Source organism: Mus musculus, chromosome 6 (assembly GCF_000001635.26).
Source record: "Mus musculus strain C57BL/6J chromosome 6, GRCm38.p6 C57BL/6J".
NCBI lineage: Eukaryota > Metazoa > Chordata > Mammalia > Rodentia > Muridae > Mus > Mus musculus.
In genome coordinates this window covers 115810709-115838592 of record NC_000072.6, presented here as the reverse complement: position 1 = coordinate 115838592, position 27884 = coordinate 115810709, and the positions used below count along the sequence as shown (strand labels likewise).

Here is a 27884-nt window from a genome sequence, read left to right as displayed (position 1 = left end):
CAGAGCTAAGCAAATCGCCGAAGCTCCTGACTTCCGGGTTTGGGAGGTGGAAGGGAAGAAAGGTTCTCCCGCCTCCTTCTTGCAAGTGGAAGCGCTCAGCCAATCGGTGTAGGGCATCTATAGTCATGACAACAGAGGCTTACTCTCAGCAGGTTGAGCAGCCTTTTGCAAAACCTGAAGCTTATTTCCACCAAACGGCTAAACTGGGGGCGTACTTCATAACGCCATCTACAGGAATCCTCCGGCTCCGGGCGGCAGAGCTGTTGGAGAGCTCCAGGATAGGCTAGAAGCCTCATTGTGCCGTCTCCATTGTGGGATAGGGAGTTCCAGAAGGTCACAAACGGCCTGGATTCCTATGCCCGGACCGGACCTAGCTAGAGAACCCGGCTGAGTCACGTGACTTGGAATCAAAGCCAGGCTCTTGCGCCTGGGAACCTGCATTTTTCTCAGTTGGGCAACAATGCGTTCTATATTGAAAAAGAGACCTGGAGAGGAGACAGTCAGCTGTCTGCCCCCAAACAAGTGCTTGGCAAAGGTTTGCAATTTGAGAGGTGGAGGGTACAAACAAACAAGAAGAGTTGGATGCCAGAAGACCCATGCTCTCCGAAAACCTCCTCCCCACCCATCTAATGCTTCGCAGTGGGATGCTGGTCTCTCTAGCCACCTTTCCAAAGCACACAGTCAGAATGTGGCAGAAACCCTGGCCAAACATAGTGGGAAGCAAAAGAAATCATCCAGGTTATGGGAGGCCCAGAAAGCCGAGGAGAGAAAAAGTCGTGTGACTTTCGGCTTGACGATCACAGACGCTGGTAAGTGACAGTGCTCTTCATGGAGATGGAAAGTGTCTGCAGGACCTGGTTAGATGAGACTGGAACCAGGGGACACGTTTAATCTTAGTCGTGGACACCTAAGACCCTGTAAACTATAGAAGTGAGATGTTTTCAGAACAACTAAGATGGCATGGTTGTGCTGGGATGGGGGTGCTCAGCACGGAGGTGAGTGGGAGAAGCTGCCTGGTGTAGAGTGTTGACACTTAGAGGAGTGACCAGGACAACAGGATGAGCCCAGGATGACGGCCAGAAAGGAAGGCAGCAGCTGAGGTGTGAGTCAGGGAAGGAGAACAAGTGTGTTTTCTGAGGCGAAGTGAGGGCTCTAAGGCAGGTGCTCCTGGGAGACACACAAGGGTCAGTAAATGGGGTCTTATCCAGCATTCGAGGCCCACAGTGACGTTCTGGGAATGTACAAACAGAAGCAAAGTCAGCCAGTGACATCAGAAAGTGTACCTGTGCATGCAGGAGTGGAAATTCAGCGCTTTCTCTTCCAACTCCACCATCTCTTCTAATGACAGGATGGTAGCCTCAGCCTGTCACTGCTTGGTCATAGTCCTGAAGAGCACTAGAAAGAAGTGGTGTGAAAAGTGAGTGGGTGGTAAGCAGGCCACCTGTCTGCAAGAGGGTGGCTGGGATAACACCTGATAGGCTAATCACTGTTCTTTGCCGAGAAGAGAGACAAGGCTTCAAGGCAACTCTTATGAAAGAAAACATTTAATTGGGGGTCTTGCTTATAGTTCCAGAGGCTTAGTTCATTATCATCATGGCAGGGAGTATGGTAGCAGACAGGTATGGAAAAGTAGCTGAGATCCATACCCTGATACACAAGCTGAGAGAGAGAACACCTGATGGGGGCTTTTAAAACCTCAAAGCCACTAGGCACTGGTTGTTAGCCTTTAATCCCAGCACTCAAAAGACAGAAGCAAGAAGATCTCTGAGTTCAAGGCCAGCCTAGTCTACAGAGGTAGTTCTAGGACAGCTAGGGCCATACAAAGAAACCCTATCTCAAGAAAAACAAGACTCAACGCCCACCCCTTGTGACACATTTCCTACAACTAGCTCTCCCCTCCTCTTCCTCTTCCTCTTCCTCTTCCTCTCCCTCCCCCTCCTCCTCTTCTCCACCTTCTCATCTTTTCAAACAGTTCTATTTCCTGGTGACTAAAAGTATTCAAACAAATGAGCTTAAGGGAGCCATTCTTATTCAAATTATCACACCCTTACTATGAAACTCAGGATGGGTAAGGCTGGAAGAGAAACCTCAAGGAATACCATGCCCTTTAGAGCACACAGCAACTAGGTGAATGGAACCCAGGGGTCAGGGAAGGAGAAAGGAAATGTGACTGAGCAGAAGAAGCAATGTAGAAAAGAGGACAAGGTGGGTGTGACATCCTGGGAGAGAACAGGGGCCAAGAGCTTTAGGCCACAGCAGTAATGGGTTAACTCCTTGAGCACCAAAAAGCCAGCTGTCTTAGGGTTTTACTGCTGAGAACAAACACTATGGCCAAGGCATCTCTTATAAGGGCAACATTTAATTGGGGCTGGCTTACAGGTTCAGAGGTTCAGTCCATTATCATCAAGGCAGGAGGAGCTGAGAGTTCTACATCTTCATCTGAAGGCCACAAGGAGAAGACTGGCTCCCACATGATTAGGAGGAAGGTCTTAAAGCCCACACACACAAGTGACACACTTCCTCCAACAAGGCCACATCTCTTTTTTTTTTTTTTTAAAGATTTATTTATTATGTAAGTACACCGTAGCTGTCTTCAGACACTCCAGAAGAGGGTGACCCCTCTCCTCTTCTGGATCTCGTTATGGATGGTTGTGAGCCACCATGTGGTTGCTAGGATTTGAACTCAGGACCTTCGGAAGAGCAGTCAGTGCTCTTAACCACTGAGCCATCTCTCCAGCCCAAGGCCACATCTCTTAAGTAATGTCACTCCCTGGAAAAAATCTACTCAAACCACCATTCCACTCCCTGGCTGCCATAGGCTTGTTCAAATATATGAGTCTATGGAGGCCACACCTAAACATAGCATAGTGAAAAATGCATTTAGTTCAACTTCCAAAGTCTCCATAGTCTATAGGAGTCTCAACAATGTTAAAAGTCCAAAGTTCAAAGTCACTTCTAAGATTCATCCAGTCCTTAACTGTAATCCTCAAAGTGAGACTGGAAACCAATTAGGCAAACTCCAAACTCTGCATCTCTATGTCTGATGTCAAAGCAGTTTTCAGATCTCCAACTCCTTTTTCATCTTTGTTGACTGCAACAAATTTCTTTCTCCTGGGCAGCTTTCCTAACAGGTATCCCAGAGCTCTGGCATCTTTAACATTTTGGGGTTTCCAAGTCAACTTCAGCTTCACAGCTCCTATTCCAATGTCTGGGATCCACATGATCTTCCAGGCTCCTCCAAAGGGCACACCACATCTCCAGCTCTGCCCTCTGTAGAACTCTAGACTCTGGTTGACTCCACTCCATTGGTGCTGTTCTTGGTGGTCATCTCATGGCACTGGCATCTCCAGTATACTGAGGTCTTCTGCTGCAACTAGAATTCACCAATACCCTCTCATAAGCTCTCTTCATGGTGCCAAGCCTCAACTTCTTTGCATGACCCCCTTAGCCCTGGGCTGTCAACTGCAACTAAGGCTGCTCCTTCACCAATGGCCTTCCATGGTCCCTCACAGTGCCAAGGCTCAGCTGCTCTCCATGACCCCTTCATATCTTTCAAAACCAGTACCACCTGGGTGATTTTTACACATTACCAAGTCCAGCTGCAGCATGGGGTACAACTTTGGCTATCTCTAGAACATAGCTTCTTTGTGCTCTCAGAAAACACCAGAGGATTTCACCTCAATGATACCGGTCTCTTCCTAATTACCACTAATTTCTTAGCGACAGCTAACCAGCATCAGTTGTCCCAGTAGTCCCTTCTGTTCTTGACTCTAAAGCCAGAGCCACATGGCCAAAGCTGCTGAGTTCTGCTCCTTGCTAAGGCTGGAACATGCCCCCCTTGCTCTCTTTCTAGCTTTCTGTTTCCCAGTTGCCTCGCTGCCTAAGCTTGGCTGTCCTGGAACGCGCTCTGTAGGTTGATGTGCCTGACTCTGTCTCCTGGGATTAGAGGTGTGTACCATCACACCTGGACTTAAGCTTTTTTTTCACCTAGAACTTGCTCTGTCACAGGCTAGCCTTAAACTCAAGAGATATGCTTGGCTTTAATCTCCTGGGATTAAAATTGTGTATCACCACGCCTGAACCTAAATTTAGCTAGGTGGGATCTTGCCCCAAAGTCCCACTCCTTTAATCTGTTATCTCCTAGAACACAGGATTTGATTTCATTCTACTTCCTGGTGCCCCTTTAATACTTGAACTATATATTTTGTATTTTTCCTTTTTCAGCTTGCTCCTTTTCATTAAAACATTTTTCATAGGGGTGAACTTTAGGAACCATGCAACACAATTTATACCAGGCTGTTTTTTAGACTTCCTTTTTCAAAGCAATTAATCTAAATCTCTTCACCTTAGCCTCAGGCAGACTCTTAGGACAATGGCAAAAAGCAGTCACATTCTTCACCAAAATACCACAAAAAGAGTCTCTAGACCACTAAAATTCTTCTCCACTGAAACATCTTGGACAAGGTCTGCACAGTTCAAATCACTCTCAGCAACAAAGTCTTCTATATTTCTGCTAGGATAGCCCATTGAGCCTCAAATAAAGGCTCCCATTGCTTTCCAAACCAAAGTCCCCAAATCCACATTCTTCCAAACAAAAGCATGCTCAGGCCTAGCCCAGCAATACCCCACTCCTGGTGCCAACTTTTGTCTTAGAAGGGTTTTACTGCTGTGAACAGACACTATAATCAAGGCATCTCTTATAAGGACAACATTTCCTTCCTTCCTTCCTTCCTTTCTTTCTTTCTTTCTTTCTTTTTTCTTTCTTTCTTTCTTTTTTTTTTTTTTTTTTTCTCTGTATAGCCCTGGCTGTCCTGGAACTCTCTGTAGACCAAACTGGCCTTGAACTCAGAAATCCACCTGCCTCTGCCTCCCAAGTGCTGGGATCAAAGGCGTGTGCACCACTGCCTGGCATAAGGACAACATTTAATTGGGGCTGGCTTACAAGTGCAGATGTTCAGTCTATTATCAAGACAGAAGCATAGCGCAGGAGTAGCTGAGAGTTCTACATCTTCATCTGAAGGCCACTAGGAGAAGACTGGCTGCCACATGTTAAAAGAAGGGTCTTAAAGCCCACTACCACAGTGGCACACTTCCTCCAACAAGGCCGCACCTACTTCAACAAGACCACACCTCCAAATAGGGCCATTCCGTGGACCAAGCCTATTCAAACCACCATACCAGCCTTGGTGGTGAAAGTCTGTCATCCCATAATTTGGGAAAGAAAGGCATCCTGGACTACCTGGTGAGACCCTATCTCAAACCATGCTATGGTGGACCTAAATGTAGGGGCTGTAAGGGGACCCAGAGGGAGTAGAAAAAAAGAGCTGGGAAGATTTCAAGGGATGGTGGTACCTGATCTGGGTCTGAAAAGTAAGTTAGAGATAATTGGGTGAAGGAGCAGGAGGCAGTATATGTCAGCTAGGCTGCCTGTGCAGTACACCAGGCTGATCTATTGGTACAAATGCAGGTGAAGGGCCCGTTACATTGCTCTGTCCAATCCCCAGCACAAGCATGGGGGATTGATGGTGGCACAAAACCATTTAGAAATGAAAGCCTTGAGACATGAAGATCAAGTGACAGCTGAATAAGCAAATAGCTGAGATCTTGGCTCTGGGGGCTGGAGAGATGGCTCAGTGGTTAAGGTCACTGCTCTTGCAGAGGTCCCAGGTTCAGTTCCCAGCACCCACATGGAGGCTCACAACTCCGTCATCACTCCAGTTCCATGTAATTCAACACCTTCTGGCCTCTGTGGGTACTGTATACATGTGGTGCACATACATACATTCAGGCAAAACATTCATACACATAAATTAAAAAGAAATCCTAATACAAAAGGTCTTGTCTATGGGACTAATTAAGCTCTGCTAATAATCAACCCAGTGACTTTGGGCCTCTCTGAGCCTCAGTGCTCCTATCTGAAAAAGGTGCCCAGTCATAGCACCACCCCTATGTCTGCATCTGTCACTCATGAACTGTTTAGTGAGTTCCCATTACATGTAGGCACTATGGTGGAGCCAAGACTCCAGAAGAGAATAAGAGAGTCATAGGTGGGCTGGCTGTTTAAAAAAAAAAGAGAGAGAGAGAGTCATAGGCAAGGGTGTGGTCTTCATGGAGCTTTTACTAGAGAAACAAATAGGTATTGCACCAGGAGTCACAAACAAGGCAGTTATTAAATGAACCAAGTTTAGCTAGTAGAGAATGTGGGAAGGTACTGCAAGCAAGAGAGGCCACGCCCCAGGCTACAGTACTACAGCTGGAGACCTTTAAAGTGTCCCAACAGTGTGAGCGCTACCAGTGTGCAGCCCAGACTGCATGCAGTGGTGTCTTAGTCACTTTTCTATTACTGTGAGAAAACACCATGACCAAAAGCAACTTGGGAAGGAAAGGATTTATTTCATCTTACAGCTTGTATTCCATCATCCAGGGAAGTTGGGGCAGGAGCTGATGCAAAGGCCATGGAAAGAGTGCTGCTTACTGGCTTGTTCCTGGTAGCTTTATTATATCACCCAGGACAACCATCCCCATCCCATGAGTGGCCCCACCCACAGTGAACTGAGCCCTCCCACATCAATCACTAGTCAAGAAAACACAACACAGACTTTTCCACAGGCCAGTCTGGTGGGGACATGCTCTCAGTTGAGGCTCGCTCGCTCTCTCTCTCTCTCTCTCTCTCTCTCTCTCTCTCTCTCTCTCTCTCTTTCAAGACAGGGTTTCTCTGTATAGCCCTGGCTGTCCTGGAACTCACTTTGTAGACCAGGCTGGCCTCGAACTCAGAAATCTGCCTGCCTCTGCTTCCCAAGTGCCGGGGATTAAAGGCGTGTGCCACCACGCCCAGCAAGGCTCTCTCTCTCTCTCTCTCTCTCTCTCTCTTTTTTAAAAGGGCTCTAGCTTGTGTCAGGTTGACATAAAACTAGCCAGCACAGATGAAGGTGATGGTGGCATGGAGGAATATATGGGTCAAGGTATGCAGAGTTGCCATGGGGCTCCAACTATGAGCTGCGGCATGGTCTAAGGCTGAGAAGAGGAGGAGGAGGAATAGGAAGAAGAGGATAGAACATTCAGAGCAGAGGGAGCAGCAGGTAGCAAAACTTTAGACAGGATAGGGCTTCCTTCCATCACAGAGGGGACAGAGGGGCCTAAGTGAGCTTGGGCCACTGGAAGGAAAAACTGGATAGCCAGTAAGTCTGTGTGGGAGTAGATAAGGGACCTCTTGTACTGAGGACTGCAGCTGTCTGGGGAAAGGCTTCATGATGAGAAAGTAGATTTTGTCACCAGGTATTCAGGTCTGTAACCTGCTCCCTGAGCACCCCTGTATTCCAAAGCAAGTTAAGAAACAATCCAGCAGTAAGAAAAAAATGGGTTTGTTTACAAGTTAGTCAAACTGGAAAGAGGAAATTCTCTCTCTCTCTCTCTCTCTGTGGTTGTGTGTGCACGTGTGCGTGCGCACACGAGTGCACACATGTGTGCAGACTTACAAGTTCTAGAAAAGCATGAGACAAAAGACAAAAGGCAGGTTAGCTGTGAGACTAACCAGCCAGTCCTTTCTTGAGAGGAGAGTGGCTTGGCTCCAGGGTGCCTGTCTCCATTAGCAGAACAGAGAGTCTGCTATAGCCCTTATGCAGATGGGTGTTTTGCCAGCATGTATGTCTGTGAACAATGTGTGTGCAGTGCTTTTAGAGGGCAGAAGAGGGTAGCAGATTCTCAGTAACTGGAGTTGCAGGTGGTTTGTTCACTACTATGTAGACGCTTAAAATTGAACTCACATCCTCTGAAAGAACTGGGCCATCTCTACAACTCTTTTTAACATTTATTTATTTCAGCAGGTAGAGAAGGGCCTGTGCCATGATGCCTTTGCCATGTGGTCAAAGGACAATTTGTGGTAGCCTGTCCTCTTCTTCCACCATGTGGGTTACAAGGATTGAACACATATTGTCTAACTTGGCAGCAATCACCTTTATCCACGGAGCCATCTCACCCGCCTACCTGATATGTCATTACAAGTTGGGGCCCGAGGAACATAGTTCAGTGGCACAGTACTTCAGCAAGCATAAGGCCTTGGGTTCAAGTCTTAGCACCATGAAGAAGAGAACTTATATGTAGTGAATGTAGATGTGTATATGTATGTGTGTATGTGGATACATATATAACAGCACACTGACTACAAAGCAACTCTAATACCTCCATTGCCTGATAAATTAGGTAACTATTATCCCCATCTTATGGAAGAAACTGAAACATAGGCTAAGCAGGAAGCAGTGTTTAAGTTTGGCCTTTTGCTATGTATTGTAATGTCCAATGTAATGTAATATAATGTAATGTAATACTGCCCCCCAAGGCCTGGTTGCTCCCAGGGATAAGAGAATTCAAATGTTCAACATGACCTGGCTTCTTAATTTAAAACTATTGGTTAAATAAAGATGCTGATAGTCAATAGCGGAACAGAAGAGACATAGGCAGGGCTTGGGGTCCCCTGGCATAGTGTCAGAAGAGAACCATAGGGAGAGAAAGAGAAGAAGGTGGGGTTGGAGGGATGATGACTCAGTGGTTAAGAGCACTGACTGCTCTTCCAGAGGTCCTGAGTTCAAATCCCAGCAATCACATGGTGGCTCACAACTATCTATAATGAAGATCTGATGCCCTCTTCTGGTCTGTTGGAAGACAGCTACAGTGTACTTATATATAATAAACAAATAAATCTTAAAAAAAAAAAAAAAAGGAAGAAAGGAAGGAAGAAAGAGAAGAAGGTGGAGAGGGGAGGAAGCTGCCATGGGGTAAGTGAATCATAAAAACATAGCCATGAGTGTTGTGTCCGGCCAGCAGACCACAACCTGGGTTCTAGCCTGGAAAGGCATTTTGGAAACCTGGAAGAGAAGAGGGGCTAGGTGGCGAGAGAAAAGAATGTAGCCAAGACAGTTACTCTGATCAAGGCTCAAATTTTATTGTTGCGACACTAGTTATGAAGGAAGGGGGAGGGGACCCGATTCCCGCCGAATAATCTCGGGTCCAGTAGAAAGGTGCACGTGTGTGGCTCCTCAGGTTCCAGCAGTGGGCGTGGCAGAACGAATGAGCAGGAAGCTCCACCCCGAGCAAGCAGGTTTCAGGCTGGGGGAGGGGAGACTACATCTCCTCCCTTTTATTAACAAAATTTAAAAAAAGAAAAAGCTGGCCTGAGGGGGGAAAAATTTTCTATGCTCAATAGTTCTGCCTGGAATCTAGGGCTAAAGAAAAAACTTGCTTCACTGGGATTCTTTAACTTTTCTTATGGTAAACTGTATCTGGCTTAAGACTGTCCTTTCTTATCTTAGTGAACAACTAACTGAAAAGCCTGGAGCTGTAGGCTCTGACTTTATAATGCTAATTAGTACTTGGTAGGTAACTTTCTAGTTGAATTTTAAGTAGGGCGTTGGAACTTTGGCTAAGTTTGACTGAACAAATGTGAAATACACTATAATAACACTAAGTTGATATTTCTCCGCTTTTTTGGATGATAGGTGGGAAACAGGGAGAAGGAGTTCGACCGGCTCTTGTAGTACAAGGCCAATTGGCTTTTTTATTTGGGTGGGAGGCAGTGAAGGGCTTGCCCTTTCAATAGTATGTCTCCAATCTCTCTCCCCCCTATTGATTAAGTTAAATAAGGCAACGCTTAACTGAGGTGATCAAATGATTTTCTCATCCGTAGATGAGTGGGCTTTTAACCTTGGCTTGGGTGGACATGGACCCGATTCCTCCCGTGGGTACTGGTAAAACCCACACATGTGGCTCTCGGTATCTTTTGGGGAGGCGAGGTAGAGCCGGAAAATATTTTTTATTTTTAACCAAAATATGATACCAACCTCTTTTAAACCGGGTTTATCTCACAGGAAACTCAGAAATGGTCAAGCTGGACCTTCCCTTGCAGTAGTTCTGCACCAAGCGGTGCCCATACTGAATTTGTACAATCACAAACCAGTATGCACAGTTCTGAGTGCTGTGCAGCTCCTAAAGGAGAATTATCAACCTCAGGATTAGCAAAGCCTAAGCAAGAATTATGTCGTTAGTAACACCACGATTTGTGGCTAAAATAGGAGCTGGAAGTCGTTCCTCCTCATCCCTGTTTTTTCCACAGCCTATTGAGCTAAGGACACCTTGCAGTAACAGCAAGGGTGAAAAGCCAGAGGTCAGCTAAGGGGCTAAGCCTGTCTATCAAAATAAAAACCAATCTTTATTAATATAGAAATATCTACTCTTCTAGCCCTCTAGGTAAACCTAAATTTTTAACTCAGACTGAAAACCACGTGCTGGAAATGTCCTGAGACTGGGGGTAACAGCTGCCACCTGTGTGCTCTAGGGGGGCGGGGATGTACATCCACTGCTCCGCCTCGAGAATGTTGATTTACCTGCTTGAAAGACAAAATCTTGAAAGACAGTGAGAAAGTAGGAAAGCAGAACTTCTTTTGGGGAACTCTAGGTACTTTATTTAAATGCAAACTGTAAAGCTGAGGCTAGTCTCCGGCCTCCTGTTGGGGAGCTGGCTCAGAGAGTAGCTTTTTCGGAGCCTGAGTCCTCAAGCCGACTTTTAAGCAAAAGAGTAATTTTAGTCCTCAAGGTGATACTTTAGAAGATTTAGAATCTGTGTTCATCTAACAAATTAATTTATCTGGCAGCCACTGCGCTCTATCTTCATCTCGTGAAAAAACACAAACTGAGTCCCTACCCCAAATTAGAACTGGATCTGGACCCTTCTATTCATTAGTCAGGGGGTCCTTCCATTTTACTAATGTATTAAGTGAACAATTGCTCTTTAATAGCTTTTTCTACTAGCTGTAAGGCCAGCAATCCTTCTGAGGTTATGGATCTAGGGGAAGTGGGGGATGTGCTCTGAATTAACTTTGCTAGGTAATTTAGAATATAGGAATCTCTAACATTGGACTGAATATTAGACCAGTCTGAGATTGAGTTAGAATGGCTGGTCACACTGAAGAAAGGAGAAAAATCATTATGACTCTATTAAATGACTAATTTTACTAAGTCTGAATATACAGTCTCTGATGTACTATTGCCATAAAGTTAAAAGGCTAGAAGCTAGTCTAAACTGGAAAAATGACAAGTAAGGATGGATCTAAAACATGAATTTAATTTAGTTTTTTAGTCAATACAATCAGGACATGAGTCAACTTACCTACCAGCTCGTCACACGAATTAATATGTTTTTGAAGCGTTTTGTGGAGAAAACCTGTTTTTCCCTTTTCTAATAAGGTAGCTGTTTTAGGATCAATCTATAAGCCAATAAGTAGATCCCTTTAAGATACTATAAAGCATTTATTAAACTCTTTGACATTAAAATATTAGATTTTGAAAATAAAGGTAAGACTTAAATAGTGTGCATGGGAATGCACTAAATAGTATGCACGGAGATACAATTTCTCTCTTTTTTGTCTTTTAAGAAGTTAAAGTTTTAAAATTTTACAATACCTAAACCTTTGAATTAATAACTAGTTGACAAAACATTTTAAATACTTGGCTGTAAAGGGGCAGTGACTAATTGCACTTTTAATCAATTTTTTTAAGGAGCAGTTGTAACTAGAAGGCTTGTAAAGTTATTAAGAGTTACATGTGCATAATTTATTTATTAACTAGAAATATGCATAAGCAATTGTAAATTTGAGAATTAATAGTATCTGAGGGATGAACAATTTAAGCAATTGCGAGCTCAGAGATATGGCATTGACTATTAATATACAAATTAAGGTTTGATTGTTCAGCATTTTAAAACACCATCTACAGCACACAACTAGATCATCTGTGCTGGAACAGGGGAAACTGTGTCTTAAGACTCCGCCCCACAGAAGCTAGTTGGGCCCACGTGGGCCAACGATCGGCTGGGAGGATGAGAAAAATGACTTTACAATAATGTTTTCTTTTTGGCCAAAGAATTGTTTTGGGCACAACCAATTTTTAATTACCAATTAATAACAATTATAAAAGCTTTATTTTTTGTAGAAACTTTTGTAGTAAACTAAAACCCTAAGTAATAAAAGGATATTGTCTCTGAATCTTTTGGGTGAGAGCAAGGATTTAAGGTAAACTTCAAGAAGCATTAGTTAATAAAATACTTTTCACTTAGGAAACAATATACACTGAAAGATTAAAAATCTTGGCTTCTTGTATAGAAGCAGAAACAATAACAATTTTTTCTTACATAATGTAAAGTTACATTAGCCATACCTAGAGGCAAAATTTTCTAGTGATTACAGTTCACTAGAAGCAAAACTCTTTGAATTTAAGCATTATTTTAAACATCTGAATAGATCTGCAACACTGTTAAAAAGAATTTCTCTTGAACACCGGGAAAAATCTTTCTCAGGCACTGTTTGCAAAACAAAAGAAAGGCCACAAGCTGCTCTGGGGCTGCCCAGAGCCCTGCATTGACTCAAACGTAAAATACTTTTTAATCTGAGCATCCTGGCCCTCTTGTAATAAGGACCGATTCTAGAGAAACAATATAACTGTCTACGCCTCCAAATTTTGATACTCTTTCTTAAGATGACTTACAGTTAAAACGTTCTTCACAACTTTAGTGTTGTGAAAAAATTGCCCGTACTGCAGTTTCCTGCCAGGCAGCAACTATAACCAAACTGTTTGTCTAATCTATTTACAAAGACAAACATAACTAGATAACTCTGTCACAGTTTTGTACGAAGTGAGCTGTATGAGCGCTCTCATAAGATGATTACTCTTGTAATTATCTTAATTACAGTATACAGGTGAATTAAAGATCTTAAATTTGAAGTCAAACTGCAAGCTGCAGTCAATGGAACAATAGCAGTTTTAACCATAATTTTTAAGTTTTTTGTGCAAGGTTAGGATAATACCTGTAACCTTGGGAAAGCAAAACCCAAGTTTAAAACAATTTATTATCTTTAAAATCAATATTAGAAGCATTACTATCATATTACGAAGTTTGGATGTCAATTAATACCTATGAATACCTATTAAAGCAAGCTTTAATGCTTTAATAAAGAGACATTGCTTTAAATCTTATTTTAAATTTTACTATTTAGGATACGAACCACATTAATTATTACCTAAACTAGAAATATCTTTAGAGACCCAGCCTCTTGGGCTGCCTTATGCCATGTGTCGGAAGGACTCTAAACTTGAGTTATTAAATTTAACACTAACCATCTGTAGCAATGTAACAATTATTAATCTTAACCAACAACTTATGAGCTGATTGTGAAAACACTCAGAGCACATTATCAATAAAAAAGAACCAAATGAAGCAGTTACATTTAGACCAATCAGAGAATAATAATTTTTGTAGCTACAACCATAAAAATAAAAAACACTTTACCATTGTCAAACACATTAATCATGAACCATTTACTAGCTTTTTTACTCTGAAACTTAGAGGCTGTGCACTCGCCCTTATTTCCTAAAACGAACAGTTTTTCCAGCAGGGGCCCTCTCGCCACGTGTCTGATTCCTGGCTGAAACACGTGGCTCTCGGCTTTGCAGATAAAGTTTTTTATACCATCTTTATTATCCAACACAAAACATAGAACATTCATTCATACAGACTGGACACGAACATACATGAATTGAACACGAGAACAGATTGGTGCACCGGACATTAGACAAGACACAAAAGGGAACAGAGTACTCTTGCTATAAGGCCCAGAGAGAAATTTCTCTCTGCTTTTGGGGACACTTTCCTCCCTTATGATGCATTTTTTATTAACTGGGGCAATCCGCCTATTCCTTTTAATAAACCCTTTCTTTTCTCACACCTCATGTAGCTTCGGAGAGCTACGGCCTACCGCCTATTACCCAGCTCCTCACTGCTGAACCTAAGTGAACCAGCGCTCGGGTTTAACGCTGTCTCAGCTTAGCCCATACCTTCTCCGGTATGAATTTCCCTTATCCTTTATTTTATGGAGCTCCGAACCAGCAGCGTCTCTTCCAAAAATCCTTTGCCGTTTCTCAGTCCCGCGTTGGTTCGCCAATTGTTGTGTCCGGCCAGCAGACCACAACCTGGGTTCTAGCCTGGAAAGGCATTTTGGAAACCTGGAAGAGAAGAGGGGCTAGGTGGCGAGAGAAAAGAATGTAGCCAAGACAGTTACTCTGATCAAGGCTCAAATTTTATTGTTGCGACACTAGTTATGAAGGAAGGGGGAGGGGACCCGATTCCCGCCGAATAATCTCGGGTCCAGTAGAAAGGTGCACGTGTGTGGCTCCTCAGGTTCCAGCAGTGGGCGTGGCAGAACGAATGAGCAGGAAGCTCCACCCCGAGCAAGCAGGTTTCAGGCTGGGGGAGGGGAGACTACACATGAGGGCTAGCCAATTGGAGTTAAGAGCTACCCAGATGGAACATGGCAAATTATGACTTGGTTTACTGAAGGGAACATAGATTCTAATAGCATTGAGGGGATATCTACCCGGTTCTAGTGATGATTGAGGCATTATAAATATAAAGCTTGTGTTTCTTTTATCTGGGAACAGGATAATCAAAGACAGGGTAGAAGCCCCTGCTGGAGATTGAATACTTCCTACAACAGCAGACCAGCACTTAGACCCAAGCTCTCTGGCTCAGAGCCTTTGCCCCCACCAGAGGGTGCTGTGATACCTAGGATGGTCAGACAGAATGAGGTAGATTCTTTGGAGCACATGCAGAGTGTAATAGGAATCAGACTGTAGAAAAGCCCTTGGCTTCATGTCTTCTGTTGGTGTGTGCAGGTGATGTTAGCTAACACCGTTTTCCTTACCATTGTGATGCAGTGATGCAGCCAGGCCAGGGACCAGGCACCCTGATACACAACTAGTTCCTACAACAGCCCCTTCCCTCATTTCTTCTTAGTGCTCTTCCAAAAAGGAAGTCACCCTGTAACCTTCTTCTCCCAAGGGTCCCACCACTCTTTCACCTCCATAGAAGATGACCTCGATGAAACCACCAGCAAGGTTCCTGTCTTCAAACCTGAGCTAGTCACTGCCCATTGCTTCAGGCAGTTGAAGCAGAAAGACTTCCGCCTGCCAAAGAGCCGCCGGAGGATCATCATTGTGCCTGGCACAAAGGACCAAGTGCCAGCCCGGCCCACAGTTCCGCCTGAAGCTCCCCTCCCACTCATGCCTAGCTTCAGAGTTCTGGATACTAGCGACACCCAGGAGCTACCAGTGGACAAGAAGGTCTGGCTGAATCAGAGGGCAAAGCTTCGGAGGCAGCTGGAGACATTCGGTGATGTCAAGACATGGCTGGACAATAAGCCCAACATCACATCATCAGAGTTCAGGGTTCTGTCCATGATTCGCCAGGAGCAGAAAACCCCAAAACATACCTTGATTTCAATCAGGAGAGCCAAGGTGAGAAGTCCTAATGGCCAGAAGGTGCTGAAGGCGTCAGGGTAGTTGTTGTCATTTTGTTTCCTTGGATTAGACATGACAAAGTGGTTTACCCCCATTTTACAGAGGAGCAAAACCGAGTCCCCAAAGGAAAGTGTATGAGTGATCTATTGCTGCATAACAAATACTCCAGAGTGACTTTAAAAAGAAAAGAATCAAATGACTATCATTCTATACAGCTGTGTCTGTGATTCTGGAATCTAACTAAAAGGCTTTGTCTCCATCCATATTAAGAGACTGCAGTGCAATACAGAGGACAGCCTCTGCCTCCCAAGCTTGTTCAAATGGCTTCAGTGCCTACAATAAGAAGGCTTGCTGCCCACAAAGGAAGCCTTCCAGTATGGAGAGGAGGGGAGCCAGTGCTGGTTACACCCTCGGCTCTGGTCTTGTTACTGCGTCGTAACAGGATGAGCCGCTGAGTACTGGCCGCACCATGGGAATAGAAAGAGTCCATCTTGGCAGGGGGAAAGTCAAGGACCACGTGGATGTGATTTCAAAGCACCCCGGCTGGGGCACACTAGCAGTCTGTCTTGATGATGGACACCTGTCTGCTGGCGTGGGCAGGTGATAAACCAGTGCTTGTGGGCTGATTTGAAGATCAAGGCTATCGGGTTAGGGAGAGGAGGAAGGCCACCTGTGATGTCATTGCCTAACTTGGAACCATGGTTTGTACACTAAGAATTGAAGGTCAGCCCCCCATCCTCAATAAGCCAATGAAAGTACCCTAGTAAGAACAGGGGGTAAAAATGAGATTTATTCAGTATGGCCACATTGAGAACAGGGCAAATATATGCAGTGGATCCTGACCTCCAGACCATCTTTGGGCTTCAAAGTGAGATTGAACTTTAACAAGAGGGGTAGGGATATGCACATCTAAGCAGTCCTCCTCATCTGCCCCACTCTTGCCTCTTCTAGGACAGAGCTCTCAGACATGTCCGCCTAATTGCACCACAGCTGCGGCTGCCTAAGCCCCCTGTCCTGTCTGACATGTACGCCTACCTTCGTAGTCGAAAGATCAAGATCCTAGAGATATTTAGCAAGGGGGAGCGGGGCGAGAACCAGCGCATCTCCAGGGAGGAATTTCTCATGGCTCTGAAGGCGGTAAGTATGAGCTTCCCAACGGGGCTTGGTGTATGGTCCTCCCTCCCTTCCCCAGGCTCTGCACTCCTGAGGGGCAGCCTCCTATTTGCAGAACCACACTAGGAAACATGGCACAACCCACTGTCAGTTCACAGCCTTAAAACAACCAGGCTGACCTGGAGAGATGGCTCAGGGGTTATGAGCCTGGCTGCTCTCACAGAGGACCCACACGGCCACTACCAATCACCTCTAACTCCATCCGCAAAGGATCTAACGTCCTATTCTGGCTTCCAAGTGCCCTGCACGCACATGCTGCATAGATACACATGAGGGCAGAACATTCATATACACACCCAAGATAAGCTGCATACATTCTTAACTGCTGTCCCAGCCCTCTCGCCCATAGCTGTCTCTCCAGCAGGGGCTTCATACACCAGCAAGCTCTTTACTACTGAACTATATATATCCAGACTTATACTTTCAACTAATCAATTTCCAAACATTTTTATGAAATACAATTATGTGAACATCCAAAACATTTTTTTTTCAGAGCTGAGGACTGAACCCAGGGCCTTGTGCTTGCTAGGCAACTGCTCTACCACTGAGCTAAGTCCCCAACCCTCAAAACCTTTTTTAAAAGTTAATGTCTTCAACTAATAAAACAAACAAAACAAAAGTTTAAATATTAAATCCTGGGCCAGGAGAGGTGGCTTAGCAGTTAAGAGCACTTACTGTTCTTGCAAAGGACCGAAGTTCACAGCACCCAATGACAGCGCACAATCCCCTGTACGCCAGTTCCATGGTAGCTGTCACCTTCTTTGAAACTCTGTGGATACTAGGCATGTTTGTGGTTCACTTACAGACATACAGTCAAGACACTCATACACATAAAATAAAAATAAATCTTTTTTAAAATGCTTAACTATGAAGTTCTTTCGCACCAGGGCAGTTCCGAGCTGATCCAAGGACAGCTAAGTAAGCAGTGACTGTTGTCTAAAGAGAATGGAGAGACGACTATATTCATAATCACGTTTCCTTTCAAACTTGTCTTTATGAACATTCAATGTTTGTTTCCTTTCACACTTTTCTTTATGAACATTCACTGTTTCTGGGTAAGTACAGCATACCTCCAAAGATGTCTATTGTCCTTTGTATTAGTCAGCGTTCTCTAGAGAAACAGAACTGATTTAAAAAGTATGTATGTATTGTATGTATGTATGTATGTGTGTGTGTGTGTGTGTGTGTGTATGTATGTATGTATGTATGTATGTTCAGTATTTATTAGGGCAGCTTACAGGTTATGGTCCAACTAGTCCAACAGTGGTTGTATCCAGATGGAAGGTCCAACAATCCAGTAGTTGTTCGGTCTAGATGTCTCAGCTGGTCTTCAGTATATGTTGAAATCCCAAAGGAGAAGTAGCCTTTAATGCCAGTGAAGGGATGATTTGCCAGTGAGAGTGAGGGCAGGCAGAGAAAGAGCAAAGGCTTCCGCCATCCAGTCCTTCACGTCGATTTCCGGCGAGTATACCCAGCTACTTGGGGTTTAGTTAATTCCAGATGTAGTCAGGTTGACAACCAAGAATAGCCAACATATCCTTAAAATAAAAAAGTATGGATTTCTAATACTTTAGTCAAGGAGGGCATACTTGTTCCTCGTGTATAATGATGGATGTACGACTTTCTTCCTGACTGGAATGTTAATCAACTGAAAGAGACTGTAAAGATAGAGGCTTATCTGGCCTGAGTTTTTAAAGAGGGATAGGAGTTTTTCAGGCAGAAAGAGGGAGCTGCCTGTGCAAAAGCCAGGTGTGATAAATTCCAGAATGCATCAGGGGCCTGACAAGGGCTCTGCACTACGTAGCAGGGAGTTCAAGAGTGGAGCCCAGCCTGCTGGTGAGGAGGAGGTGGGCCTCAGTAACTTCTTGTGCCTCCTCAGGTAGGAGTTCCTCTGAAGAACCAAGAGCTGGAGGACATCATCATCTACCTCGGCTCTCTTGGCAAGCAGAACACCATCACCACAGAAGCCCTGGCCAGTACCTACAAGCAGTGGTCACTGGCCCAGCAGAAAAGCACCATACCTAGTGCCAAGGAGTGTGCGTGCCCCACCCCAAACCCCGCCCTGGGAACCAGCCTGGCTTTCTCCAGCACTACATCCTCTAGTGGCTCCTCCTTCTCTGACTTGCTATAGGTTTGCCAAGCTCTGGAGTTTCCAGACACAGAGACTAATGAGGAGATGGATATTTTCTCAAAGGCCCAGCTGCCCTTTTGTCTATTCAAAGATGAAGTCCAGCCCCTGTTCTTAGAGGGTCATAAACTATTGCTTTAAAACAAAATGGAGGGCTGGGCATGTAGAGAAGTTGGCAGAGTGTTTGTCTAGCATGTTGGAAGTCTATTCCCAGCACAGCATAAACTAAGCTTCGTGTTGCACATCTACAATTCTAGCAGTCGGGATGGAGGTGGGACATCCTTGGCTGTGTAGAGAGTTTGAGGTCAGTGTGGGATACAGAAGAGTTTATCAGAGAGAGGCGGGTGGAAGGCTAACTGAAATCTCTTGCTCAGAAACTGAACATGTTTGGTGTTAGCTGCTTTGGGCTTCCTGTCATCATGGATATTATAAGGCATGCTGTGAACAGCTGTGTAGGTTATACACAGCCCACATTATATTTGCCCTCATGTGCTTGGGCTACATCTGTCCAAACGCAGCAAGAAGAGGCAAACTAGAAAGGATGCTCTAATATGTGGGCTGCGGATTTACTGCACAAACCTGGATCTTTGTTTTGATTGTTTGAGACAGGGCCTCTCTACATAGCTCTTGCTGTCCTGGAACTCACTGCCTCAAACTCTCAGAGTTCCACCTGCCTCTGTCTCTGGAGTGCTGGGATTACAGGTGTAGGCCGCCATGCCTAGTTTTGGGTAGTGCTGACATTGAACTCTGGGTTCTGTGCATTAGGCAAGCATTCCACCAACTGAGCTATGCCCCCTCAGTCTTTGTCTTTTCTTTTTAAAATTTTATTATTATTATAAGAAGAAGAAAAAACAAACAAACAGTTGCAACACCCCCCATCCCAGCTCCCATTCAAATAGAGCAACATCATTATTCTTTAAGTGGAATGAATGGGTCTTGCTCTGCCCCTATCCACCAGGCTGGCTAGAAATTAACTTCAGACACATTTTAGGGACAAGTGGGGTTCTCTCTCTTTTGAGATGAAATAAAAGTTGCCAGGAAGTAGTGGTGGGGTTTTCTTGCAGGGGTGCCAAGCCCAAGCAGGGTTTCTAGGGTCAGGGTGAATGGCCACACCAAGAGTGTGTAATATCCTCCCTGGTATGTGTCTTAGGCAGCTCTTGCATGGTGTGTATTCCCCAGTTCTAGATGTCAGACTTCCTGTCTGTGGCTGTCCTACAGACACATTGGCACCCAAGCCCAGCCCACTCCCATGAGGGTCCCTGATACATCAGAACCCAGGAAACCCAATCACCCTCACAGTTCTGATGGCCCTGGGTCAGCACCTCGTAGATTGCACTTTCCCCCTCTGCTCCTCCCATAATCTTATGACTGTCCAGAACTGCCGTGATCTCACAGCTGGCTGGAGTCACTAAAGCACTTGATTTGAAGTCAGGTAGCAGTTATTTCAGCATCATCAGATGCCACCCTGGAGGGTGGCAGTTGCTAAGACAGGTGGACTTGGTAGTCTCTCTAGTTTGTCTAAAGGAGCAAGCATCTGGGCCCTGGAATCCGAGGAAAGGGGCACCATGTGGGCTGGCAGCATGAGCTGCTTGTCTGGTGTCTCAGGAGGAAAGGAGGCCAAGATTTCACCTCAGCATGAGGCTGCCACCAGGGCCATGGCAAGATGTCAGAATCCTTTCATTGGTCCCCATTTGGCAATGTCTTCCAAATAGGCCCACTTACGGGAACTGTGAGAGTGCAGTGGACTAGCCCAAGCCTGGCCTTCATCAGTTTACACATAAGATAATTGTCCACAGAGATGGTTGTCTTGGAGTCAATTGGCTAGAGTGCCAGGATGAGAGTCAGGCAGAGCCCCTGAGCCGACCCTTCAGTGACTGGTGCACAGTCAGGGTCTGGAAAGGGCATCCAAGGCAGGTAGAGCTGCCAAGGACTTTTGAGATACAGTAGATGAGGATGGCATGGATGAGGGTGACTAGGGGGTTGACAGCTGAAGCAGATTCCCACGGGTGCTTGTGGTCTAGGGAAAGGCGTCTGTTTCTGGTGTGTGTTCCCTGGGAAGTCAGGACTGCGTTGAGTTGATCTTGTTTACATTTGTTTGTTTGTTTGTTTGTTTTTGTTTTTCAAGACAGGGTTTCTCTGTGTAACAGCCCTGTCCGCCCTGGAACTCACTTTGTAGACCAGGCTGGCCCTGAACTCACAGAGATCTGCCTGCCTCTGCCTCCAGAGTACTAGGATTAAAGGTGTGCTCCACCATTCCTAGCTACCATTTTATAAGAGTTCTGTTTGCCGCTTGGTGGGAGCATGGTAACAGAGGATGGGAAAGGTGCAGGAAAGGTGTGTGGGGTGTGCAGATGTGGGGCTTCATAGCAATGGAGGAGACAAACTTACAATGCCCCTCAGACAGATACTGGCTGGACATGGGGGATAAGGAGCAGGAGAACGTCTGCCCACTGACATCGCGTGTTAAGTCCCACAGCTTGGTTGCCCTCTTAGTCCCTCCTTCATCTTTCCCTCCCACCCTAGATTACAAATTGTCTGCAAAGAGAACTCCCCTGAAGCACAGCCCTAAAGAGCAGCAAGCTACTTCATCCTCACAGCCTCGCAAGATGGACCTGCTGAAGGTGCCTGAGGTTGATACAAAGATGGAGGGGCGGCCCATGTCAGAGGAAGACATGGAGGATGTGGGCAGACGGTACCGAGAGAGGCGGAGGCAGTACAAGGTACCTCTCTAGCATAGGCTTGGGGGGTGGGCAAGCCAGGGTTTAGGACTTGACACTGACACCTGCTAGCTGAGGAGTCCTCAGGAAGGCCTCACCTCCCTCAGCCCTTGTCTGTCATCTGTACAGTCAGCTAGATGTGCTGAAACACCTCTATAATCCCATTACTCAGGAAGTTCAGGTAAAAGGATTGTCAGTTTGAGGGCTGGTGAGACGGCTCAGAGGTTAAGGGCACTGATTGTTCTTCCAGAGGTCCTGAGTTCAATTCCCAGCAACCACATGGTGGCTCACAACCATCTGCAACGGGGTCTAATGGTGTGTCTGAAGAGAACAATGGTGAATACATAAAATTTTTTAAAAATTAAAAAAAAAAGACTATGAGTTTGAGACCAGCCTGAGCTATATAGAAAGACTCTGTCTCAAATACCACAAATGAGGTACAGACCTTTAATCCCAGTACTTGGGATGCAGAGGCAGGTAGATCTTTGTGAGTTTGAAACCAGCCTGGTCTACATAGTTAGCTCCAAACAAACCATTAGAGCTACACGGTGAGAGTCTGTCTCAAAAGCAAGCAAACAAACAAAACCCCAAAATAACCCACATACACAAACAAACCAAACAACAACACAAAAACAAAAAACAAAACCCTCAACAGCCAGCGATGACACTGCTGCACTGGCAATATGACTCAGGGTTACACACAAATGTAATCTACCTGATTTAGAGTCCCCCTGCAGCCAAAGACTCAAATATCATTTTTCAACAGGACACCCCTGGGGCACTTACTGCTATGCTACTGTGCCTTTTTATAGATATTACACATTACAGAGCACATGGGCACACCCAGTATGAGCTTGTTCTGAGGATTCATGAGCCAAGTACTCAGCGCCCCTGAGGGGGTAACCTTGACCTCCATGCTGCTCCTCTAAGCTGATAGCTTTGGAACAGGAATTGAAGCCCCACTATGCACACATTATTTTTCATGGAGGCCTCTTTGAGGAGGTAGAGAAGGTGCGATGCTGCCTCCTGGCCAAAACAAATGTCACAAAGACACAAGATGGAGCATCTTCTGTTCTCTCTGCAGCTCTCTCTCCCCTCCATTCAATACATGGAGAACTGCCGCCTGGTTCGATCTGGGACGAAAGAGTTTGACAATCACTGCCTGCCGACTACCATCTCTGGGGAGATGGAGGAGCTGCTCAATGTGACCCGCAGGGATAACTTCCTGGTCTACCTGCAGTGCTGGGAACTCTGTGAGGCCTATGGGCTCCCGCTGACTGAAGAGATCCTCATGAGAGGTAGGGGCTTGCTTCAAGGGAGAGCCTTGGCTATTGTGGAGTTGGTCCTGATACTGGCTACCCTATCCATGTACCTAGCCAAGCCACTGTGGCCTTTGGTGGGAACACTGGGAAGGAAGAGGAAGAAAGGCAAACAGCCTGGCTGCTAGGCGGGCTTCCTAGAACACAGGCTCTGAGACACATGGGCTCCTTAGGTGAGAGTTGGGAGCTCTGCCTTCACACACATGTATTCACCTACCCATCTGTCCACCCCACATGTACACCCCCTCCACAGCTATGAGACAAACTCAAAACAATGAGAAAACCACCATCAAAATAGTCGAAGCAAGCCCCTACCCTCTCATCAAAGTAGCTCTAAGGGCTGGGAGCGGCGCTCCATGGGAAACTCTTGCTTATCAAGTATGATGTCTTGACTTCATACTTGGCTTATGAGAGTGTACAAATGCATGCACACACAGGCATGCACAAGAACACACACACACCTGCATTCATGCAGGCACACACACTAATTAACCTAGTGAAGTCTAGTTTGATTCTTCCCACCTCCAACCTCAGCTTGCTAAGTAGCTCCATCCTGATTTGCTGTTCCAAATTGGTCTCCCTGCTCTGTCCCCTGGTGAGCAGGGTCATCCGAGGTCCTTTTTGATACTGAGCTGCAGCTGTATGCCATGGTGCATTGTGAGGAACTGTGGGAGAGTTCAGGGGAACTATATATCCTAGTATATTTTGCAATTTCCAAGGAACCTACTACCAACTAAAAATAAGAAGTTGGGCTGGCAAGATGGCTCAGCAGACAAAGGCCGTTGATGCCAAGTTCAATCCCTGGGACTCATGTAGTAGAAAATGAAAACCCGCTCCTCCAGGAAGTCCTCTGAGCTCCACGTGTAGATGGGGGTGTTCTCTGCTGTCTCTCTGTCGAGTAGTAGCAGAGAGAGAGAGAGAGAGAGAGAGAGAGAGAGAGAGAGAGAGAGAGAATAATCAAACCAACCAGCCAACAAGCATATATTTACAGAGTTTGGAGTGAGCTGGTTCAGTGGAAAAAGGCCCTTGCCACCTAGCCTGATGACCTAATTTCAATACCCAGAATTCACAGAAATGTAGAGAGATAGCCGACTCCACAAAGTCCTATTCTAGCCCCCACATACGCACTTTGCCACTCTACCTGCCAAGCCATCTTGATAGCTCAGAGAAAAACAGAAGTGGGAATTGTTTTAAATAGTTTCCACATGGCCCTAGAGTAGGTAACTTTGGCTAATGGACTCTGCTGTCTTCCTTGCTGCCCACAGCACTGCTGTATCCAGGAGACAAGATCATTACTCTGAAAGAAGAAGTCCGCCCAATCCGGCAGCCTGGAGGCTATTATATAGACCAGAGGATTGTCTACAGCCTGGCTGCACGCAGGAGCCCCCGCAGGCATGGGGGAAAGAAGAGAGACAAGCTGAGTTTCAGGGTGTCCCTTCAGTTGCTGTGGCTGGGACATTGGCATGCATGTAGTGTCGTGTTACGCCAGTATCTGTGTCCCTACCTAGTCACTTCTGGCTGGCCAGTCCAAAATGTCACCCTCAGTGCATATCTTAGGTTCACACAGCTCCCCTCCTGACCACAGGCTTACATAATCATAAGGCCCGTGGGAAAGAGCCAAAGTGGATGTTATTCTGCCCTGTTATCAGAAGTTGAGGAACTCTGCAAAGGACAGGGACTAATCCCTTCTCTGTGCTGCCACCCTGTGGCAGGCACATTCATTTCCCAACAAGAGGCAGGCTGGTTGCCCCTGGGAAAACAAAATGTCGCCCTAACCATTAGACTATCCCCCTTTGAAGTGACCCAAAGTCAATCCCCCCTCCATTTCCACTGGATGTGGGCCAATCAGAAGGCAACCACTGAGAGTAGCATCAGTGGTGACTGCTGAGGGGAGGATGAGATAGCATCCCCGAAGGGGGTCGGGTGGAATGTGGTGTGGTGTGGTGTGGCAGAATGCCCAGGGCAGGCTGCAGTACAGTGCAGTGGATGTTGTCTGGTCAAGAGGCAGGTTACTGCATTCCAAACCTCAGCACTTTCATGTATAAAGTAGACACAGTACTCCTAACACACAACAGAGGGCTTGACAAGGGCCGCAGGTTGTCCTCAGCACCGCCAGTGTGGCTGTTGCTTTTCCTTGCATTTGTCCTGATGTTTCTGAGTACGGGGCCAGTCTAGGCCCGCAGCAGTCGTGGCTTGCAAAGTGCTGAGTATGACCCAGTCAAGTGGTAGCTTAGAGGGCCTCTGAAATATGCCTTCTAACCTGTGGCTGGCTGGTACCAATTACTAAGCCATGAACCCAGGAAGTGGGTTTGAGGACCAAGTTGTCAAATACATACGCCTATGGGGTACAAGGAAGAGAAGGGCCGGGCATGGTGGCACACTCCTTTAACCCCAGCACTTGGGAGGCAGAGGCAGGCGGGTTTCTGAGTTCGAGGTCAGCTTGGTCTACAAAGTGAGTTCCAGGACAGCCAGAGCTACAGAGAAACCCTGCCTGGAAAAGAAAAAGAAGGAGGAGGAGGAGGAGGAGGAAGAAGAAGAGGAGGAGGAGCACACTAGTGAATGAGCAGACAGCTCACTACTGCAGCTCCAGGGTTCACTGCTGGAAAACTGCCAGGAGAATTGGACTGGACCCTGTGCATGCCAGGTGCCCAGGAAAGAGATTTTTCCCTGTGTTTGACCAGTCACATCTGTAAAAGAGAAAGAAAGGTCCCTTAGCTAAAGGAGGCACATTGACTCTCTCTCACCTCTAGGAACTAAATTGTAAAAGATCCTGAGGCCAGGTGCTAGGAGTAGAGAGTGGACAGGCTCACAATTCAATCCTTTGTTTTCTGTTTTGTTTTTGTTTTGTTGTTCTTGGGTTTTTTTTTGTTTTTGTTTTTGTTTTTGTTTGAGACAGGGTTTCTCTGTGTAGCCCTGGCTGTTCTGGAGCTCACTCTGTAGATCAGGCTGGCCTCAAACTCAGAAATCCGCCTGCCTCTACCTCCCAAGTGCTGGGATTAAAGGTGTGTGCCACCACTGCCTGGCCCAATTCAATCCTTTGTATCAGAAGAAAAAACCCAGTATTCTGAGGCCAGATGTGGGTGGGCTTGGGAAGGAATCCAGTGGTCAGTTAGGGAAGTCTGCCTAGCAGGCCAGGGTATGGAGGGTGACTCTTTATCATGCTTGCCCCACAGAGTTTGGCCTCTGGCAAGGGAAGTGGAGTCAGGCTCCGCATCTAGCAGCTGCTGAACACATCTAACTGTTTCGGAGGCCTCCATCCCATGAAGGAAGGGAACCAATGTCAGGGTTTTCCTCACCCTACCAGCCAGAAGTAGGAGACACAGCTAGGGCCTCCACAAAAGGAAAACGTTCAGAGCTCTGCTCTGAGACTCAGAAATGCACCTCTTAATGCCCTCCACCTCTCTAAAGCCCACTTTTCCTGATGTTTCTTTTTTTGTTTGTTTGGTGTTTTTGTTTTGTTTTGTTTTGTTTTGTTTTGTTGACACAGGGTTTCTCTGTGTATATCTAGCTGCTCTGGAACTCTTTCTGTAGACCAGGCTGGCCTCCAACTCACAAGAGATCCATCTGCCTCTGCCTCCCAAGTGCTGAGATTAGAGGCATGTGCCACCACTGCCCGGTTCCTGGAGTTTCTCTTTCCTAACGATACCTCTCTCTACTCCCTGGTAGGAAGACATCAAAGAAAATGAAGAAAATGCACTTTGACGATTTCGAGGAATTAACTGGGTTTGTAGTGGTACTGCGTGTCTGCTGGGAGGGCAGGGGATGAGGACGGGAGGGCCGGCCTCTCCTCTACTCAGAGGCAGCTCTGGGACCTATGCATATTGAACAAAATCCCAGCATTGTCATGGGGCTCCTGCCCAGGGCCTAAGGGGCAACAGAAGAGTGTTCAGAGAGCGCCTGGCATGGCTGCTCTGGAGCCTCCCAGGAGCGAACTCAACTATATTGTCACCAACAAGCCTGAGCTACTCTAGACATATGGCTTATAGGAGACGACCCTGACACACAGTCCCACATTCTGAAGCATAGCTAAGTGAGGCTGGCCCCAGGAACTAGATACCAGACCCAAAATCCAAATGCCTCCGTGGGGCTGGGCTGTAGCTTAGCAGCTGGGTATTAGCCTAGAGCACGTGAGGCTCTGGATTCTATCCCCAGCACCAAAAGGACCAGGCCAAGTGGGGGTGGGGGAGGGACGGAACGAGTCCTCTAGAACAGTGGTTCTCAAATTGTGAGGCGTGACCCCTTTGAGAGTTGAACATCCTTTTCACAGGGGTCGCCTAAGATCATTGGAAAATAGATATTTACATACAATTCCTAACAGTAGCAAAATTACAGTTATGAATTGGGAACAAAAATAATTTTATGGTTGGGGAGTCACCACAACATCAACTGTCTTAAAGAGTCAAAGGGTTGCAGCGTTAGGAAGGTGGAGAGCCAGGACTCCAGAGCTAGGATGGCACACGTCTTAAGTTTGGGTTTAAGAAGCAGTGCCTAGGCACTTAGCCACTCATTCACTGTATGATCTCGATTTCTGGCTCTCCAGGTCCTCACTAGTGAGGAGACTGGAGGAGTTGAGTGCTTTTCACACTGGACAGAGTGGTCACGGCTTATGTTCTCTGCTGAGAAGGAGCCCTGGGCCTGGTCCCTCTGCCACAGCAACCTTCCCTATGCCTTTTCCTTTTCCAGGAAGCTGAAGTTGCAGAGGTTAAGCCCCTCAGACACCCATCCCAATCACTTCTGGCCCGGTCACCTTCTGGACAAGCTGAGGCTCTACCTGCCTACTGTGGCCAAGGACCAGAGCCTGGCGATCTTCAGCTGTGTGGAACACAAGCCCCCTGCTTACCCTGCCATTTACCACTCTAAGAACTACTGGCCCATGAAAGACTTTTCTTATATGACCCATGCCTATTATGATGCAAACAAGGTGTACTCCATCAACTAGAGTGGATTGCAGGATGCTGGACCAGAAGACAGTGCAGCCAGAAGCCCCCAGCTGCAGTCATGAGATATCAACGAGCTATACGGAAAAAAAAAAACAAAACATTCCCAGGGAAGGTCCGGGGATGTGTCCCCTGATGCCACAGTGGGGTGTGGATGTGTCCACACACACATGCTGCTTTCCTATCTGTCATGACCTCTGCCGTTTTGAAATAAACTAGGTTAGAGCTGAACTAACCTTCACTAAACTAGCCTTGCTCGTGTGATTTCCTG

General features: G+C 46.1%; 1 protein-coding gene across 3 annotated transcripts; it reads left to right on the top strand.

Annotated features, from left to right (window-relative positions):
• Positions 1-15: 15 nt before the first annotated feature.
• Efcab12 (EF-hand calcium binding domain 12) lies at positions 16-27864 on the top strand. Of its 3 annotated transcripts, NM_001110506.1 has the most exons (9): positions 181-809; positions 14882-15336; positions 16291-16476; positions 18392-18548; positions 21164-21360; positions 22442-22655; positions 23942-24092; positions 26343-26399; positions 27360-27864. In NM_001110506.1, exons 1-9 carry the CDS (start codon positions 461-463, stop codon positions 27613-27615), a joined length of 2022 nt encoding a protein of 673 aa, NP_001103976.1. In that variant the 5' UTR covers positions 181-460; the 3' UTR covers positions 27616-27864. The 3 variants fall into 3 exon arrangements, 2 of the variants coding, with proteins under 2 accessions (NP_001103976.1, XP_006505921.1); XM_006505858.2 differs by lacking the exon at positions 14882-15336 and having other exon boundaries at positions 725-809; positions 27360-27862; XR_003956176.1 differs by lacking the exons at positions 18392-18548; positions 26343-26399; positions 27360-27864 and having other exon boundaries at positions 16-809; positions 23942-23979.
• Positions 27865-27884: the final 20 nt, after the last annotated feature.